The sequence below is a fragment of the Symphalangus syndactylus genome, chromosome 21 (assembly GCF_028878055.3).
Source record: "Symphalangus syndactylus isolate Jambi chromosome 21, NHGRI_mSymSyn1-v2.1_pri, whole genome shotgun sequence".
Lineage (NCBI taxonomy): Eukaryota > Metazoa > Chordata > Mammalia > Primates > Hylobatidae > Symphalangus > Symphalangus syndactylus.
Window position 1 is genome coordinate 33,408,894 of NC_072443.2, and position 21,424 is coordinate 33,430,317.

The 21,424-nt window shown below is 35.2% G+C and overlaps 1 protein-coding gene across 1 annotated transcript in view; it reads left to right on the top strand.

The window, feature by feature from the left end:
* LOC129471437 (protein GVQW1-like) overlaps window positions 1-11,902 on the top strand; it is a 74,893-nt gene extending 62,991 nt beyond the window's left edge. The window contains exon 5 of the mRNA XM_055259962.2: window positions 10,860-11,902. Coding sequence (XP_055115937.2) covers window position 10,860 — 1 coding nt within the window. The 3' untranslated portion in view covers window positions 10,861-11,902. The remainder of the gene's footprint in view (window positions 1-10,859) is intronic.
* Window positions 11,903-21,424: the final 9,522 nt, after the last annotated feature.

The window sequence follows — 21,424 nt, forward strand, 5'->3', positions numbered from 1 at the left end:
AGTGACCCTATTTTTGTTGCACATATTTGTACACCTGTCTTGTTTTGTGCAGCTCATTGCTAAAACCACTTTAAAAACTCTTTGTGAACAAGATCAACTTTGTAAGTGTCCTGTAGGTGGTTAATTGCTCCTTAATTATCAAGACTAATCAATAAGTATATATCTTATAGCAATAATTGCAACTTTAAAAGGATGGTAGCAGCTTTATTACAAATGCAATTGGGGATTGAGGAGATTGGAGCTTAAAAACATTGGATCTGTTGATTTATGCTAATTTTTAGTATAAAGTCATACCCAGTGTGGGTGCTTAAACAAATTCATATTCTTACAATTGGTAAGTTTTTTCCAATAAAATGATTTATCTTGAAATGTGCATGCTTAAAGGGTAAAGTGAAATTAAATATAAGCCATTCCTTGGACAAACATATTTTAGGGTGTTGCATGGGACTTTGTATGTGTGGAGATTGTATCCAGCCAAGAGCAAATAGCCTTTGAAGCTCATGTTGGGAATCTTAAGTGCAAAATTAATTGACTTCCAAAGCATAAAATGTATATACTGTTTGTCATGATACTTTATTTGATATTCAAATGTTTATTGTATAGTCTCTACTCACCCCCCAGGACTGTTCTATTAAGACAACCTTCCTATGTGGATTTTGTTTTTGTTTTTAATGCTGTTTGTGACAAATACAGTAGTAAATAATCATTGCTGGGGAAGTTATTTGTAGTCTTAGAAATGTAATATTTAAAAATTTTTTTTAAGGGTTATGTCTTCATAACTTCAGCTATGTCTCAAAAGGATAATGAAAAATCCAGTAGAGAAGAAACAAAAGACTACTAAATGATGATGAGCTGTCGAATATTTGGGTGATACAAATTTATGGGAATTCAAAAATAGGAATAAAAACAACAGCCCAGCTCTGCATGGTTGAATAAACAAGGTGGGAACTGCCTCTTCCCAAATTGTATTTTAATCTTTTTCAATTTTTCTGCTGTCTCTTCATATAATTAGTGGTCGATAGTTATTAATTTATTTGGCATTTATTATGCCAATGTTAATTCATGCATAACTAATATGCCTTAATTGGAATTTGGAGGAATTTCTGATATGATGGAGTAATTCTAATGGAGTATTTATTGAGAGAAAATAAATATTTTCAAATGGATCCCACTGTAGTTTATTAATTAGTCTTACACTTCAATATACAGAGTGACATTGAAATCTATGCTACATGAAATAGCAGCAGTTTGAAAATTGGTTAGTATTTATCTTGCTATTTAATGCATCTCTTTTGTAAATCACATGTAAGAACAGATTATCCAGCAACCAAGTTATCCTGCCAACTATATTTCTATTTTGTGCTTTGTAGACTGGGAATCTTACAAGTTGAGCTATACCTGTTAGTGAGGAGATGATGGCTGAAATGAACCCATTAAAAAAAAAAATCGTTGTTACCTGATCCCTGTTCCTTCCAGAGCCCATTCCAGTGCACCAGTCACCTGCCTCTTGCTTCTCTTCCTTGTTTGGATTCATCTTTGGCCTTTCTTTTGCTTAAAATTTAGTGTCCGGTCTAAGGCTGAGTTCTGGAGAATCAGGCTATGAGAATTGAGTTCTAAAGATCGTGGAACCCACGTTTTTCTGTAAATGTCATGTAAAGATTGGTAAAAGCAATATCTTTTACTGCCTTTGGTACAAATAAGTACTTACTCTGTGATTTCTGTACGTTAACTCCATTTTTAATGTATGGAAAGAATTGCTTAATACTGATGTTTCCATGGGCATGTTTCTAGACTGTATTAGGTATTTTTACCTTTACTACTGCTAATGAAACTTCTTATTCTCTTTGTTCTTTTACAAAAAGCATTCTGATCACTTGAATGGGCTGAATAGTATTCTATGGTGTATATGTGCCACATTTTTTCTTTTTTTTGAAGACATATTTTTATTTTACCAACAATTTTCAAACCGCCTTATGTATTAATGATTTACTTGTAAATTATAAGGTATTTAGATTTATTACTATAAATTTCTTATTTTATATCAGTACTCATTTATCTTTGAGGAATTTCTGGTTGACTATATATCAGGTTTTACCATATAGACACAACATACAATGTAATACATGTACATATGCATAAATACATCCAGCATATATGTATACATATACACACATATATACACATACACCAAAATACAGACCTTATAGCTTTCATTTTAGAATCTAATTCATGAGGTAATCACACAAACTCACTAGTTTATAAAATACAGTTGGGTTCAAATTATGTTTCTGACAAAATTGGGAAGTATTCATATGGCTAAATGTTATTTGCCCTGATAGGTCACCTAATGAAGGCTATGGACCAAAATTTTGGGTAAAGAAGTTTCCATGGCAGTTTGATTTTTTAAAAAACAGTCTCTTCAGTTTCTTTTACTTTCCCTTTTTTCTTTTTATAGTTTCAAATTATTTTAGAGTTAATTTTGAATTATTTACATTTTAATAGGAACTGGCTAAATTTTATCAGAAAAAGAAAATCTCCAAACAACCTTGAATTAATAAGTTTATCTCCTTTTGCCTGTCTAGTTTGCTTCATTAGCAAATCAAATGCAAGTAAAAAACAATCTTAGCAGTTGTGTGTGTGTGTGTGTGTGTGTATTTTGCTGTTTTTATTTTATTTTATTTTAAAAATTCAACTTTTATTTTACATAGTGGGTACATGTGAAGGCTTGTTACATGGGGTATATCATGCCCAGGTAGTGAGCATAGTACCCAGTAGGTAGATTTTCAACACACATCCCCCTCCTACTTCTTCCCTCTAGTAGTCCACAGTGTCTATTCCCGTGCTTATGTTTACGTATGCTCACTGTTTAGCTCCTACTTACAAGTGAGAACATGTGACGTTTGGTTTTCTATTCCTGTGTTAACTAGCTTAGGATTGTGGCCTCCAAGTTAATCCATGTTGCTCCAAAGGACATGATTTTGTTCTTTTTTTATGGCTGTGTAGTATTCCATGGTGTATATGTAGAACGTTTTCTTTTTTTTTAATTTACAGAGTTTATTCAGATTTGTCCAGTTTTACATGTATTTGTGTATGTCGGTCTTTGAATTTCTTTTTTTTCTATTGACATCATTTATTATTGTCTGCTGACATTGTATCATTCTGCTCCCTTAATTTTCTTTCTTTTTATTTTTATTATTATACTTTAAGTTCTAGGGTATATGTGCACAGTGTGCAGGTTTGTTACATATGTATACATGTGCAAAAGAAAATGTAGCACATTTTCTTTTCTTTTTTTTTTTTATAGCACATTTTCTTTATCCAATATATCATTGAGAGGCCACCTAGGTTGATTCCATATCTTTGCTGTTGTGAATAGCATTGCAGTGAACATATGAGTGCATGTCTTTTTGGTAGAACAATTTATTTTCTTTTGCATATATAACTAGTAATGGGATTGTTAGGTCAAAATGTAGCTCTGTTTTAAGTTCTTTGAGAGATCTCCAAACTGCTTTCTGGAGTGGTGGCTGAACTAGTTTGTATTCCCACCAACAGTGTGTGTTCCCTTTTCACTATAGCCTCGCCAGCGTATGTTGTTTTCTGATTTTTTAGTGATAGCTTTTCTGACTGGTGTGAGATGGTATCTCGTTGTAGTTTTGATTAGCATTTCTCTGATGATTAGTGATGTAGAGCATTTTTTCATTATGTTTGTTGGCTGCTTGTACGTCTTCTTTTGAGAATTGTCTGTTCATGTCTTTTACCCATTTTTTAATGGGGTTGTTTGTTTTGTTGAATTGCTTAAGTTCCCTATAGATTCTGGCTATTAGGCCTTTGTCAGATGCATAGATGGAAAATATCTTCTCCCATTCTGTGGGTTGTCTGCTCTGTTGGTGGTTTCTTTTGCTGTGCAGCTCTTTAGTTTAATTAGGTCCCACTCAATTTTTGTTTTTGTTGCAACTGACAGCACATATTTTGGAGAAGAAATAGCCCTTGATGAAAAAAGTCAAGATATGTAATCTTGATCCACAGATAATGATTTGAAATTGGAGAAAAGAAAATCGTTGAATGTAGTATATAGATTAAAAAATAAAAATAAATGAAGCCAGAATACACCATCAAGTTTAAGAGTCTCATCCGTAGCTACTGTTGTAAACTGATGAGCCCCCTAGTTTAATAATACTATGGAGAAACAGAACATGAATCCTTGGGGATGGTAGAGTATTCGGAAATGGATTCTGGTAATGAGGAAGTCCACTAATAACATTTGGTAGCTTATGTCAACCTATTTCATCCTAGGATCTCAACTTTCTTTATAAATATAGCTTTCAATAAAGTAATCAGCCATAGTTTACAAGTGTATAACCCAAGTTGTAGCAATGAAGTAATATACATAATTAGCCATTGAATGCAAGATTGAGAATGGCCACTCACCCATTGCTTAATTACTTACCTACGATGTTCCATTTTGTTTATGTCCAACTTTTTTTTTTTTCTGTTTTGGGGTACCTGAAGGGTTAAGCTTGGCAGGGGTGAGAGTTTCAAGCTTTTTGTGTGTATGTGTGTCTGCATATGTCTGTGTGTATGTGGCTGTATGTACACATATATATCTTCACTCTGTTCTATTTACTATAATTATTATGTTTTCTGAAAAAAATATCGCTATTAACAAATGATTTCACAGAAAATGTCTAAGGCTGATATTTTAGAGTATTTTATTATAAAACAAACTTTAAAGTAGTAAAATTTGAGTTTGGGATGAAGTGGCTGATTAGAGGTAGAATTCAGAAGGATTTCCAGATGGGAAGCTAAGATGAAGCCATGAGATTTGATATACATTTATTTCCATTTGTTTTCTTTGGTGGTGGAAGCAAATGTCTGGTGAAATGGTTTGGTAAAGACCAGGGACAAACTAGAACATTAAAAAAAATCAAATTCCTGGATTTTTTTTTCCTTTGCCAAAGATGATCAGAATATTGTTAGACATATTCTTTTCTTAAAATTATGTATTTTCAAATACGAAGTCAGAAGGAGTATCCATCCTTTAGATCTATTCTGTGTAACATTAAGCGGTGTACTAACAAAACTGACAAAATGTGTTTTTTTGAGGCACACTGACAGGCACAGAGTTTTTTTTGAGACAGAGTCTCACTCTGTTGCCCAGGCTGGAGTGCAGTGGTGTGATCTCAGCTCAATGCAACCTCCGCCTCCTTGGTTCAAGTGATTCTTCTGCCTCAGCTTCCCGAGTAGCTGGGATTACAGCCACGCACCAGCATGCCTGGCTAATTTTTGTATTTTTAGTAGCGATGGGGTTTCACCATATTGGCCAGGCTGGTCTCAAACTCCTGACCTCAAGTGACCCACCCGCCTCGGCCTCCCAAAGTTCTGGGATTACAGGTGTGAGCCAGTACACCCAGCCCAAAGTTTAATAATATTGGAAGCTAGAAACAACAACAAAAACCAGTTGACCTCTCAGTATAAAGCTGCCTGTCAGACTTATAATCAAAATGCAAATGTCAATACATTAAATACTTTTGCTGCAGCACAGCAAAAGAGAGAGAAACAGCTCAATGATGTACACTGCAGGAAACTGGGGTGAAAAGTGCTGTTTCAACTTTCTGAAAGTTGCATAAGACTAAAACATACTGCAGTAAATTAGGCTTTTACTTTAACAGGTTTGGTGTTTCATTTAGGGAGGAAAAAAGGAGATTAAACTCCAAAATCTCTTCCCATTCCATCCATTTTGACAGCCTTAAATGAAGAAAAGTAGTTTTTTGGTTATTACCTTCCATGATAATAATATGTTTTCTCATACTTCTCTGGCACATAAGACATATCCTTTGCTGTTGTCAATGTGTCATAGCATTTTCCCTTCATATTGAACTTGCTTTCTAAACCAACTGTATCAAGTAGATATAATTTTTTGATGTAACTTTTCTAGCACTACAACCTGCCATTTGAGTGGAAATGCCTGGTAAACAGAATTTAATTTTCCAGAGTGTTTGTTCTTAGACTTTATGGAAATTCAAGCTTTGCACTTTTTTCATTTTCTACCGAGTTCTGTGCTCACAAGATAAGTGATTCTTTCTGAGAACTTAGTTTATCTAGACTGTAGGAGCATCCTAGTCTATAAAAAAAATATAAAAATTTATATGCAAAAAGAAGTTGGGGGAGTTTTTCATGAGTGATCTTTAGCTTACTGAAAAGATCTGTCAAAGGGTTACTTCTAGAAGCCAGCTGTAAAAGTACATCTGCTTATTTTGCACATAATTAACTACTTTATAAAGAAACCAAGGCAGAGAAAATTAAAGAATTAGGAATTCGCTGCCAATTATAGAGCAATTAAAAATGAAGACATATTTATCTAAATCATAGTGGAAACCAACATGAAAACATAGTCTCTATGCCTAACGGGAGCACATGTACAGAGTAGTCTGCTTGAGAAGCTGACATTCTTGATATTCATTGACTCATCTATCCTGGACTGTGCTTGTTTGAAGGCCGTGAAAGTTGTTTCAGTTTAAATATGTATCAGCTTTGTTCTCAAGGGACTTACGGTCTAATGAGAAGGATCAAGTTGATGAGTGTTTGACTCTTGCACATTAGGGAGGAGTGACTTGCTCTGGAATTGAGATTAAATGCTATAGTTAGTGATACTCAGTTAATCAGAAAAATCTTCCAGAAAACAGGTTTAGATTTATGACCTAACTATCAAAGGGAAATATTCCCAATCCTATGGAGCAAGCTAACAATTTAGTGAGGTAGGAAGAAGGTATAGTTTAGATCTGGAAATCTGATTTATCTCTTAACTATGTGAGTTGGGGGAAGTTACTTTCTCTAAGTTTTCTTCATCTTAAGACTAATGGTCTTTATCTACTTCATAGCATTGTTGTGGAAACTAAATGAAATATAGTTGGAATGTGATTTGCACTGTCCTTAGCATGATTTCTCTAATTGACTTTCTATATATTCTCAATCTGCACCCATCAAGGTGTCATGCATTCTAGATTCACATCTGCCTCTCAGTTACAATACCTCGTCCAGGTTAGTGGACAATCTGCCCAAAGTGGAAAGGTGGGTGCTGAAGAGAGGTTGGGAGGAGAGTCTCTGAGGACATGGTTGACACTAATAAAGAGTAGCCTGTTGGCTGGACTGCTCAGCTTAGAGGCACTAAGTTTGTAAGACTGGAAATTTGAAACACTTCAGCAACAAATGGAGAAAAAAAACAAAAGTCAAAATGAAAGAGGATTTAAACAGAGGAAGAATTAGAGAACTCCTTTGATGAATGATAATTTTCTTGAGAACAGAGATCAATGTTCTGCAACATAAAAATTGGTTTGTAATTTTTTTCTTTTGACAGAGACTTGCTCTGTCGCCCAGGCTGGAGTCCAGTGGTGTGATCTCAGCTCACTGCAGCCTCTGCCTCCTGGGTTCAAGAGATTCCCCTGCCTAGGCCTCCCAAGTAGCTGGGATTACAGGCATGTGCCACCATGCTCAGCTAATTTTTGTATTTTTAGTAGAGATGGGGTTTCAGTATATTGGCCAGGCTGGTCTCAAACTCCTGACCTCAAGTGATCCACCCACCTCAGCCTCCCGAAGTGCTGGGATTACAGGTGGGAGCCACTGCGCCCAGCCTATAATTGTTTAATGAATGTATAAATAGGAAATCCCTGTTTACTGGGCACTAGCAGGATTTTCTGCACACATGTGCCTCGCCACTGACACACTGACAAGATAGGTTAGGAATGGTGAGTGCCTGTGACTTTCCCTATCAGTGCTTGATACAAATTCAAAGAAGAGATGATAGCCCTTATGAAAGCTAGGTTGCTGGTATCTGGAACTCAATTTCCTCTTTGGTTCAAGCGGAAAAGACTAGAAAGCCAGAGAGTCAGTGGTTAATGCAGTTAATTTAGAGTGGAGCAAGAGAAACAATTCTAGACAATGATTCTTCTGCCTATGGCTAACAGGTGTCCATGGGACAGCATCGGGATGGGAAAACTCAGCAGCTTAGGGAAGTACTCATACCCTGTCACTGGTAATAACAAGATCCAAAAGTAAGATGATATATAAAATAATTTTTACATTTCTGGACCACTATTTTTTTTAGAAAAGGATTATATCAGGAGGCTTTCCGCTTCAAAAGTTCCCTATTCTGTCTGGTTAGGTACAAGAAATTGGCTAAAATATCCAACGAACAGAGGTAGATCAGAGACATCCAGCTGTTCTCCTCTTGGCATGAAAAAGACTTTTTTTTCTTGCTAGTTATTTATTATTTTACTAAATGCCCAAAGGCTGTCAGATGGTGACATTTTTTTCATCCACAGATAATCTAATAGTCTATTAGAAGTAGCCACTTATATAACAGTGGACACCTGAGCCTCTCCTGTATTAACTTTTCTTCAGTATTACCTTTAGACGTGGGCCTGACACCAGAGAGATTGATGTTAGCTAGAGGTCAAATTTTAATGCATCAAGTCAGATGTGTTTCTGAGAAGCCACCTGTTCCACAGAAACAGAAATGGTAGGGCGGAAGGGTAGAGTGAAAGGTCACCCAATTTATCCCTCTATCTCTATACAATACATGGAGTGACCCAAATATTACATTAATTTTAATTGTACTTCTTGTTGTGCTGAGCTTGGTGATGTGTCATTTCCTGCCTCTGTTCCTCAGAGTGTAGGATTTGTTTCGCTGATAACACTGATAACTGCTGCCATAATGTCATCAAATCAAACATGAATTGATTTTGTGATTGAAACTGCAGATGGTACTATTATCTGATCACTTTAAATGCCTTTCTAAAGATACATTTGGCCTCTGTCTAATTCTCTCTGCTTTGATTTTCCTAGTATCCTCAGGGTTGACTTGTTACTCAAGAGTGAGTGCATCCTGTCAATATATAAATGATTCTCAGGGACTGGGGAAGAAACAGGAACCCTAGACTTGTGGACTACAGAGCCTCATTTTTGGTTCCTTTTAACTACATGTCCTTTAGATAATACTATTTTCATAGGAGAAAAACAAAATGAAGCTGAGAGTTCAGTTCTTTTTTCTAAGAAGAAGTTCACCCAGGCTTAAGTATCCTGGGTTATATTGAAGGTGAGCGGACAACCCAGGCCCCTCCAGTATATCTGCAACCTCCACCAAGATACAAAAAAATCCAGCAGAACACTCTCTGTCTCTGACCTTACACAACTCACCCAGTTTTCAACATGGTACAATCTAGCTGCAAATAGATGAAACATGGCATTTTTTTGTTGTTGTTGATTAAGTATGAGAGTCTCCTATAGAGGCAGGAGATCCTAAAACCTTTTATTTTGGTCAGTGGACTAATGACAAATAGCATAACACAAAAGCATTCAAAAATTAGTCAGGCTTTTTACTGAGATTCTCCTGTCATCTAACCTTTCCAGAATTTAAAATTAGCTTGTCTGTACCTGTATTTTTGCCTCTGTGTGTGTGTGTGTGTGTGTGTGTGTGTGTGTGTGTGTGTGTGTGAGAGAGAGAGAGAGAAACAGAGAGGGAGAGAAATTGATTTTTCATACTCTACCTTATAATTTAATAATTAATTAGCATCTTCTCTAGTGATGGAATGGAGAGATTGTTCATTAAGTCTGCAGATGGGACTATGCTGGGCAAGCTAACAACATATAAAGTTGGTTAATTTCAGAGTTGCACAGAGCAATGGAGAAGTAGATGAGACAGTCACGAAGTGTGGAAATTGGGTTGGGTCATGAATGAGAAATAAAAGAACCATAGCTTTGTAGAGAGAAGACCAAGAAAATTAAAATAGCACAGTGGAAAAAATTTTCAGAAATATAAAATTTAGGACAATACTCTTCAGTGAAAATTGAGAAGAGGTGCAAGAAAAACCTTTACAACTTTTAGATATAAGGCTGGAAAATTGCTAAAAATTATTATAGAATAATTATATAAATTTATATTATAGAATGTCTGAATAATAAAAGACTAATTAAAATTAGATAACTGCATTGCATTTTATAGTGGTAAGGTGGAAGTCAACTAGATCAAGTGATAATGTGCTTTATTTGTATATAAAAATTAGATAAATTTATTAATTAAAAATATGTTTTGCTCACTTTATATATGACCTCCTTTAAACCATTTTCCATATTGCCAACATAGTACTTTTTAAGTTTTTTTGAAATAATTTTAGATTTACATAAGTTTCAAAAATAAATTCCATATACTCTTTATATAGATTTCCCAAATGTTAACATTTTACCAGATTTATCACTCTCTCGTTTCCTTTCTTTTTTCCTTCCCTTTTCCCTTCCTTCCTTCTTTCCTTTTTTTCTCTCTGTATAGTTATATATTTTGAACTGTTTGAGAGTAAATTGGAAACATGATACTTCTTTATATTGAAATACTTCAGTGTGTATTTAAAATAAGTAATTTTTTTTACATGGCTAAAGTACAGTGGTCAGCATCAAAAAATCACCAGTATAAAACTATTATATAATCTATAAATTTTGATCACGTTTTCAGATTTCCCCACTAATATCATCGTACAATGATTTTTTTCTCTTGTTCAGACATGTATCCGTGTTCACGAATTACATTTAGTCATCATCAGAATAATCGTCTAAAAAAACCCAGATCTGCTAGTACCACCCCCTAGCTAAACGTTTTATGATGATTTTGTAGTTTTCTTAAGATAAAATATCCTAGGCTGTATGTGATATTCTGCTGGTATGAAGCTCTAAAACCATATTGGCTTGTTAATGGCTCGTCCAATTGTCTTTTGAGTTCATTCACATTGGTTAGTGCCTGTGTTAGAATGGTTGTTCAATATTTGCAATATTACTTCTGACCATGTCTCATAAAATACTACTTTCTTTTCCAGATTCATATTTTGAAATTTTCTCCCAAGCTGTCTTTGCTGTGTTCCTACTTGTCACAAACTCCAGAGGGGAAAAGATTTTATGCTACTTGAAAGCTAACAATGTAGCTGCCACAGTTTCAAAGATGTTGCCAGAAGACACAAAACCCCTGGGTCAGAGACAAAGAATATTACTGTGCAGGGTACAAGAGGGAGATTAATGTTCACATGGTTCTCTTGACCCTCAAGTCCCATGAGAATGATGTGGAGGAAGACTCAGGTGGATGCTGTGCACACAGTGAATCTGTGTTTCAGCTTAGGATCTATTCTAAAAAGTAGGCTGCTAGCAAACTTGTCCAAACTTTGCCCTGGAGGAAGATGTTATCTTTATTGTTCTGCATGGGGAAACAGATCTGCACTTTGCCCCACAGGGAGAAGCTATGTATCTTCCAAGGTTGTTTGCTATATAAATATTTTGGAAAGATAGTCCAGTAAAAGAGTTGATTCAAGTCATCCATAATACCTCTTATGGAGAAATGTCTCTCAACAACACTAACAATCTTTCAGTTTCTGTAATGGCGTATGCCCACTCTGAGTGCTGCTGCATGTGTTATTTTTCTTTTGGAAACATTTTCCCCTCCTTTCTCTGTCTCATATAATTAACTTCTCATCATTCTTTAAATGTCTTAAAAAGTTTTTTTTTTTTTTCAGTTCCTCAGATTAAATTGGATTACCCCATAGGTTGTTATTTATTCCATTAAGAGGATTTATTGGCTCGGTGTGGTGGCTCATGGCTGTAATCCCAGCACTTTGGGAGGCTGAGGCAGGTGGAGCACGAGGTCAGGAGTTCAAGACCAGCCTGGCCAAGATGTTGAAACCCTGTCTCTACTAAAACTACAAAAACTAGCCAGGGGCAGTGGCAGGTGCCTGTAATCCCAGCTACTTGGGAGGCTGAAGCAGGAGAATTGCTTGAATCCCGGGCAGCAGAGGTTGCAGTGAGCTGAGATCATGCCACCACACTCCAGCCTGGAAGACAGACCGAGATTCTTGCCCAGAGTCAAATTTTCAAAAAAAAAAAAAAAGATTTATCACACTATGATTTATGTCAGTGTAAACATTAGATTAATGTTTGTCTCTCACAGTAGACACAATTTCATAAATGTCAAAGACTGTGCTATGTTGCTTCACTTGAATCTCCAAAATTTAGCATAATAACTAACACATGGTACACAATATACATTTGTGGAGTGAAAAAGAAAATATGTGTCAAACATGTAGTATTTAAGTTAGCAGGACCTGTGGTTGTGCAGTCTCATAGCAGTTATTCCAGATTTTTTGAGTATTTGATTTTGTCAAATCATCTGAAAATAATTAGAATCTGATCTATTTATTTCTAGTATTTATACCTCAATTATTGTGTAAGAGTGGGTGCACGTGTGTGTAACTGTAGTGGCTGGCATCTGTAATATAATGATGTGAGTACCAGTGAAAGTGGGTATTTCTATGTTGTTCAACTCAAGAATGGTTCTAATCTTTCATTAAATATAATTCTTCTAGAAGATACCTTTAAAGAAGTTTCTTTTTATTCATACAAGCATATCTTGGAGATATTGCAGGCTCAGTTCCTGACCACCAAATAACGATAAATTTCAATAAAGCAAGTCACACTATTTATTTTGTTTCCCAGTACATATAAAAGTTAAGTTTACACTACACTGTAATCTATTAAGTGTGCAATATACATATGTTTAAAAATATATACATACCATATAAAAAACTTTATTGCTAAAAAATGCTACTGATCATCTGAACCTTCAGCAGGTTGTAATCTTTTTCCTAGTGGAGGCTCTTACCTTGATGTTGATGGCTGTTGACTGATCAGGATGGTGATTGCCAAAGGTTGTGGTGGCTGTGGTAGTATCTTAAAATAGAAAATAAAGTTTTCTGCATCTATTTATTCTTCCTTTCATGAAAGATTTGAGATGCTGTTGAATACTATTTTACATGCAGTTGAACTTTTTTCAAAATTAGAGTCAATCCTCACAAACCCTGCCATTACTTTATCAACTAAGTTTATGTAATATTCTAAATATTTTGTTGTAATTTTAACAATGTTCACTGAATTTTTGCCAGGAATTGATTCTGTCTCAAGAAGCCACTTTCTTAGCAGCAAGTCTTCATCTGTTCAAGCTTTATTATGATATTGCAGCAATTCAGTTACATCTTTAGGGTCCACTTCCAATTCTATTTCTTTTGCTATCACTACCCAATGTGTAGTTATTTCCTCTATTGAAGTCTTGAACCTCTCAAAGTCATTCATGAGGGTTGGAATCAACTTCCAAACTCCTGTTAATGTTGATATTTTGACCTCTTCCATGAATCATGAATGTTTTTAATGGCATCTAGAATTATGAATCCTTTCTAAAAAGTTTTCAGTTTATTTTGCACAGATCCATTGGAGGAATCACTATTTATGGCAGCTGTAGCATTAAGAAATATATTTCTTAAATAATAAAACTGGAAAGTAAAAATTACCCCTTGATCCATGGGCTAAAGAATAGATGTGGTGTTAGCAGGCATAAAAACATTAATCTTCTTCTACATCACTATCAGAGCTCTTTAGTGGCTAGGTGCATTGTCAATTAACCTTAATATTTTAAAAGTAATCTTTTTTTAATGAGCAGTAGGTCTCAACAATGGGCTTAAAATATTCAGTAAACCATGATGTAAACAGATATGGTGTCATCTAGGTTTTGTTATTCCATTCATAGAACACAGGTAGAGTACATTTAGCATAATTCTTAATGGCTTTAGGATTTTTTTTTTCTTTTTTTTTTGAGACAGAGTCTTGCTCTGTCACCCAGGCTGGAGTGCAGTGGCGTGATCTTGGCTCACTGTGAACTCTGCCTCTCGGGTTCACGCCATTCTCCTGCCTCAGCCTCCTGAGTAGCTGGGACTATAGGTGCCCACCACCACGCCCGGCTAATTTTTTTCTATTTTTAGTAGAGATGGGGTTTCACCATGTTAGCCAGGATGGTCTCAATCTCCTGACCCTGTGATCCTCCCGCCTCTGCCTCCCAAAGTGCTGGGATTACAGGCATGAGCCACCGTGCCTGGCCAATGGCTTTAGGATTTTTAGAATGGTAAATGAACATTGGTTTCAACTTGAGGTCACCAGCTCATTAACCTCTAACAAGAGAATCAGCCTGTCCTTTAAAGTTTTGAAAGTGGGCATTGACTGCTTCATTCTAGCCATGAAAGTCCTAAATGGTGTTTCTTCCAATAGAAGGCTGTTTTATCTACATAGAAAATCTGTTGTTTAGTGTAGCCAGTTTCAGCAATTATTTTAGCAAGATTTTCTAGATAACTTGCTGCAGATTCTACATCAGCATTTGCTACTTCACCTTGCACTTTTGTGGTATATATAGATGGCTTCTTTTCTTAAACCTCATGAACTAACTTCTGCTAGCTTCAAACTTTTCTCTGATAGCTTCCTCGCTTCTCTCAGCTTTCATAGAATTGAAGAAATTTAGAGCCCTGCTGTGGATTAGGCTGTGGCTTAAGGGAATGCTGTGGTTGGTTTGATCTTCTATCTAGACCATTAAAACTTTCTCCATATCAGCAATAAGGCTGTTTCGCTTTCTTATCATTTGTGTGTTCACTGGAGCAGCACTTTTAATTTTCTTTAAGTTTTCCTTTCCATTTATTACTTGGATCACTGTTTGACACAAGGGGCCTAGCTTGTAGCGTATCTCAGCTTTCAACATGCCTTCCTCAGTAAGCTTAATCATTTCTCTTTTGACTTAAAGAGAGACGTGTACAACTTTTCCTTTCATTTTGACACTCAGAAACAATTGTAGGATTATTAATTAGCCTAATTATAATATGTTATTGCCTCTCAGGGAATACAGAAGCCTGAGGAAAGGGAGAGAGACCGGGGAATGGTTGGTCAGTGGAGCAGTTAGAACATAATCAACACTTATTAATTAAGTTCACCATCTCATATGGGCCTGGTTCATGGCACCCCAAAACAATTATAATAGTAACATCAAAGATTACTGATCACAGATAGTCATAATGAATATAATAATGAAACAGTTTAAAATATTGTTGGAATTACCAAAATGTGAGAGATACGAAATGAGCACATGTTGTTAAAAAATATGGCATTGTTAGACTTGTTGGACATGGGGTTACCACAAACCTTCAATTGGTAAAAAACACAATTATCTGTAAAATATAAAGTGAAGTACAGTAAAACAAAGTATGCCTTTTTTTTTTGTTATTGTTTGTTTTTTGAGACAGAATTTCTCTCTGTTGCCCAGGCTGAAGTGCAGTGGCATAATCTTGGCTTACTGCAACCTCTGCCTCCTGGGTTCAAGCCATTCATGTGCCTCAGTCTCCAGAGTAGCTGGGATTACAGGCATGTGCCATCACGCCCGGCAAATTTTTGTATTTTTAGTAGAGACGGGGTTTCACCTTATTGGCCAGGCTGGTCTCGAACTCCTGGCCTCAAGTGATCTGCTCACCTCAGCCTCTCAAAGTGCTGGGATTACAGGCATTAGCCACTGTGTCCAGTCTATGCCTGTATTTGCTAAGAATTTTTTTTTAAAGAATGTATATTGAGTTTTATTACCTACTTCCTCCCCAATATTTTGTGAGTTTTATTAAGCACTTCCTCCCAATATTTTTTTCTTTTAACCAATTTTTGAATCGGTAGAGCAAGTATTACATTCCAAGAAAACATTACAAGGTTATTATATCATTTGAGAATGATATTCGTTGCAAGTGACAAAATACCAAAATTAACAGTGAAGTATCCCAACAGAAAGTAATGTTAAATATTTGAGATAATGAATGTTAATTACATTGATCTGATCACTACACACTATATGTATCAAAACAACACTGTGTATCCTGTGAATACATACAAATACTTGTCAATTAAAAACTAATAACATCAGTAGGGTTTCTATATATGAACAATGAACTAGTTGAAAATCAAGAAGGCAATCCCACTTACAACAGCTACAAAAAATAAAACCACCTAAGAATGAATTTAACCAAGGTGGTGAAAAACCTCTACAAGGAACACTATAAAACACTGATGAAAGAAATTAAAGAGGATACAAACAAATGCAAAGACATTCCATGCTCATGAATTGAAGAATTAGTATTATTAAAATGACAATGCCACCCAAAAGAATCTACAAGCTCAATGAAACCCCTATCAAAATACCAGTGACATTCTTCACAAAAATAGAAAAAATATTCTAACATTTCTAAGGAAACACAAAAGACCTCAAATAGCAAAGCAATCCTGAGCAAAAGGAACAAAACTGGAGGTATTGCACTGCCAGACCTCAAAATATCCTGAAAAAAAAAAAAAAAACCAAAGTAAATACAAAAGATAGGCATTACATCACATTACAAGAAATCTGGAATTAAGTTGTTCCAAAATAGGTCTGACTTAACAGCATTAGGACTCAGACATAGTTCTCTGAGATTCTTCTGGCCGACACTTTATGATTCTTAGATGACTCTAGCAACTTGTAGTACCATGTTCTCATACAGAAGCCAAAGCCTTTATGTATGTCACTTTTAAATGGAAGTAGATATTTAAAAACATCAAACTTTAAACATGTATTGACATGTAGCTTAGTATTTATAGATTGAAGCAAAATCCATTAAAATTTGATGTGTTTGAATTTGTAAAAAATTTAAAAAGCAGTTTTCATGATGAGTTTGGATATGTACATTATAACTCTAATGCCCCTTTTAATCGATAACTTATAAACATCTAAAGTATTACATTTGAAAGAGAAAATTATTTTATTTTTTTCCTACATTGAATAGAGATTATTTTGAAGTGCATATCCAACATTTTTCTAAAAAAACTACACCAAAACTTTGTTGAAAATACTTGCCTTTTTCAGAAATATATGTGACTCAATTCTAGGCAAATATGGCATATTTAAAAAATAAAAACAAACATTTGGATAATATAGGTGGCATTTTATTATAAATTTATTTCAAAAACCTCACATTTTCTGAAAGTAAAGGATTAAGGGACAATTAATGAGGATAATAGGAATTACAGGTGTAAATCATAAAATCATTATTTAATCAAGGACTTAGTTACTTTATCCACTCATTGATTGGTGGGCATTTGGGTTGGTTTCATGATTTTGCAATTGTGAATTGTGCTGCTATAAACGTGTGTGCAAGTATCTTTTTTGAATAATGATGTCTTTTTCTCTGGGTAGATACCCAGTAGTGGGGTTGCTGGATCAAATGGTAGTTCTACTTTTAGTTCTTTAAGGAATCTCCACACTGTTTTCCATAGAGGCTCTACTGGTTTACACTCCCATCATCAGTGTAGAAGTGTTCCCTGTTCACCACATCCATGCCAGCATCTACTGTTTTTTGTTTTGATTATGACCATTCTTGCAGGAATAAGGTGATATCACATTGTGGTTTTGATTTGCATTTCCCTGATCATTAACGACGTTGAGCATTTTTTCATATGTTTGTTGGCCATTTGTATATCTTCTTTTGAGAATTGCCTATTCAAGTCCTTAGCCCACTTTTTGATGGGATATTTTTTTTTCTTACTGATTTGAGTTCACTGTAGTTTCTGGATATTAGTCCTTTGTCAGATGTATAGATTGTGAAGATTTTCTCCCACTCTGTGGGTTGTCTGTTTACTCTCCTGACTGTTCCTTTTGCCATACAAAAGCTCTTTGGTCTAATTTGGTCCCAGCTATTTATCTTTGTTTCTATTGCATTTGCCTTTGGGTTCTTGGTCATGAAATCCTTGCCTAAGCCAGTGTCTAGAAGAGTTTTACCAATGTTATCTTCTAGAATTTTTATAGTTTCATATCTTAGATTTAAGTCCTTAATCCATCTTGAGTTGATTTTTGCATGAATTGATAGATGAGGATCCAGTTTTATTCTCCTATGTGTGGCTAGCCAATTATCCCAGCACCATTTGTTGAATATAGTGTCCTTTCCCCACTTTATGTTTTTGTTTGCTTTGTCGAAGATCAGTTGGCTGTAAGTATTTGGGTTTATTTCTGGGTTCTTCATTCTGTTCCATTGGTATATGCCTATTTTTATACAGTACCATGCTGTTTTGGTGACTATGGCCTTATAGTATAGTTTCAAATAAGGTAATGTGATGCCTCCAGATTTGTTCTTTTTGCTTAGTCTTTCTTTGGCTATGTGAGCTCTTTTTGGTTTCATACGAATTTGACAATTGTTTTTTCTAATTCTGTGAAGAATGATGGTGGTATTTTGATGGCAATTGCATTGAATTTGTAGGTTGCTTTTGGCAGTATGGTCATTTTCATAATATTGATTCTACCCATCCATGAGCATGGGATGTGTTTCCATTTGCTTGTGTCATCAATGATTTCTTTCAGCAGTGTTTTGTAGTTTTTTTTGTAGAGGTCTCTCACCTCCTTGGTTAGGTATATTTTGAAGTTTTTTTTTTTTTTGCAGCTATTGTAAAAGGGATTGAGTTCTTGATTTGATTCTCAGCTTGGTCGCTGTTGGTGTGTAGAAGAGCTACTGGTGTGTGTACATTAATTTTGCATCTGGAAATTTTGCTGAATTCTTTGATCAGTTCTAGAAGCTTTCTGGAAGAGTCTTTAGGGTTTTCAAGATAAACGATTATACTGTCAACAAACAGCAACAGTTTGAGTTCCTCTTTACTGATTTGGATGCCCTTTATTTCTTTCTCTTGTCTGATTGCTCTGGCTAGGACTTCCAGTACTATGTTGAATAGAAGTGGTGAGAATGGGCATCCTTGTCTTGTTCCAGTTCTCAGGTGGAATGCTTTTAACTTTTCCTTGTTCAGTTTTATGTTGGCTGTGTGTTTGTCATAGATGGCTTTATTATATTGAGGTATGTCCCTTGTATGCAAATTTTGCTGAGAGTTATAAAAGTATGCTGGATTTTTTTTGAATGCTTTTTCTGGATCTATTGAGGTGATTATCTTATTTTTGTTTTAAATTCTGTTTATGTGGTGTATCACATTTATTGACTTGCGTATGTTAAATCATCCTTGCATTCCCGGTATGAGACCCACTTGATCATTGTGGATTTTTTTTTTTTTTTTTTTTGATATGTTGTTGGGCTCAGTTAGCTAGTATTTTGTTAAGGATTTTTGTATCTATGTTCATCAAGGATATCAGTCTGTACTTTTCTTTTTTTGTTACGTCCTTTTCTGATTTTGGTATTATGGTGATACTGGCTTCATAGAATGATTTAGGGAGGGTTCCCGCTTTATCTTGTGGAGTAGTGTCAAAAGGATTGGTACCAATTCTTTGAATGTCTGGTAGAATTCTGCTGTGAATCCATCTGGTCCTGGACTTTTTTTTGTTGGTAATTTTAAATTTACCATTTCAATCTCACTGCTTGTTATTGGTCTGTTCAGGGTGTCTAATTTTTCCTGGTTTCAGCTAAGAGAGTTGTATCTTTCTCATAATTTATCCATCTATTCTAGGTTTTCTAGTTCATGTGAATAATGGTGTTCATAGTAGCCTTGAATAATCTTTTTTATTTTTGTGGTGTTAGTTGTAATATCTCCCGTTTTGTTTCTAATTGAGCTTGTTTGGATTTTCTGTCTTCTTTTCTTGGTTAATTTTGCTAATGGTCTATCAATTTTATTGGTTCTTTCAAAGATCCAACTTTTTGTTTCATTTATCTTTTGTATTTTTTTTGTTTCAATTTCATTCAATCTGCTCTGATCTTGGTTATTGCCTTTCTTCTGCTGAGTTTGGGTTTGGTTTTGTTTTGTTTCTCTAGTTCCTTAAGGTGTGAACGCAGATTGTCTGTTTGTGCTCTTTTGGACTTTTTGACATAAGCGTTTAGGGCTATGAACTTTCCTCTTAGCACCACTTTTGCTGTGTCCTAGACGTTATGGTAGGTTGTGTTACAATTGTCATTTCATTCAAAGAATTTTTAAATTTTCATCTTGATTTCATTTTAGACCCAATGATCATTCAGGAGCAGGTTATTTAATTTCCATGTTTTTGCATTGTTTTAAAGGTTTCTTTTGGAGTTGATTTTTAGTTTTATTCCACTGTGGTCCGAGAGAGTGCTTTGTTATAATTTCAATTTTTTTGAATTTATTGAGGCTTGTTTGGTGGTCTATCATATGGTCTATCTTGGAGAAAGTTCCATGTGCTGTTGAATAGAATGTATATTCTGCAGTTGATGGATGGAATGTTCTGTATATTGCTATTAAGCCTGTTTGTTCCAGGGTATAGTTTACATCCACTGTTTCTTTGTTGACTTCCTGTCTTGGTGACCTGTCTGGTACTGTGAGTGGAGTATTAAAGTTTCCCACTATTATTGTGTTGCTGTCTATCTCATTTCTTTGGTCTATTAGTAATTGTTTAATAAATTTGGGAGCTCCAGTGTTAGGTGAATAAATGTTTAGGATTGTGATATTTTCCTGTTGGACAAGGCCTTTTATCCTTATATAATGCCCTTTTTTGTCTTTTTTAACTGCTGTTGCTTTAAAGTTTGTTTTTTTTTCTGATGGAAGAATAGTTACTCCTGCTTGCTTTTGTTGTGCATTTACCTGAAATGTCTTTTTCCACCCCTTTACTTTAAGTTTGTATGAGTCCTTATGTGTTAGGTAAGTCTCTTGAAGGCGTCAGAGAGTTAGTTGGTAAATTCTCATCCATTCTGCCATTTTTTATCTTTTAAGTGGAGCATTTAGGCCATTTACATTCAATGTTAGTATTGAGATGTAAGGTTCCATTCCATTCACTGTATTATTTGTTGCCTGCATACCTTGTTTTTTCATTTTTCGTTTTTGTTTTTTAAATTGTATTTTTGCTTTATAGGTTCTGTGAAATTTATGCTTTAAAGAGGTTCTGTTTTGATGTATTTCCAGGATTTGTTTCAAGATTTAGAGCTCCTTTTCGCAGTTCTTGTTGCAGTGGCTTGGTAGTGGTGAATTCCCCCATCATTTGTTTGTCTGAGAAAGACTGTATCTTTCCTTTATATATGAAGTTTAATTTCACTGGATACAAAATTATTGGCTGATAATTGTTTTGTTTGAGGAGGCTGAAGATACGGCCCCAATCCCTTCTAGCTTGTAGGGTTTCTGCTAAGAAATCTGCTGTTAATCTGATAGGTTTTTCCTTTATAAGTTACCTGGTACTTTTGTTTCACAGTTTTTAAGATTCTTTCCTTCATCTTAACTTAGATAACCTGAAGACAGTGTGCCTAGGAGATGTTCTTTTGGCAATGAATTTCCCAGGTGTTCTTTGACTTCTTGAATTTGGATGTCTAGGTCTCTAGCAAGGCTGGGGAATTTTCTTCAGTTATTCCCCCAAATATGTTTTCCAAACTTATAGATTTCTATTCTTCCTCAGGAACACCGATTATTCTTAGGTTTGATTGTTTAACATAATCCCAGAGTGCTTGGAGGCTTTGCTTGTATTTTCTTATTCTTTTTTCTTTGTCTTTGTTGGATTGGGTTAATTTGAAGACCTTGTCTTTTAGATCTGAATTTCTTTCTTCTACTTCTTCAGTGCTATTGCTGAGACTTTCCAGAGCATTTTGCATTT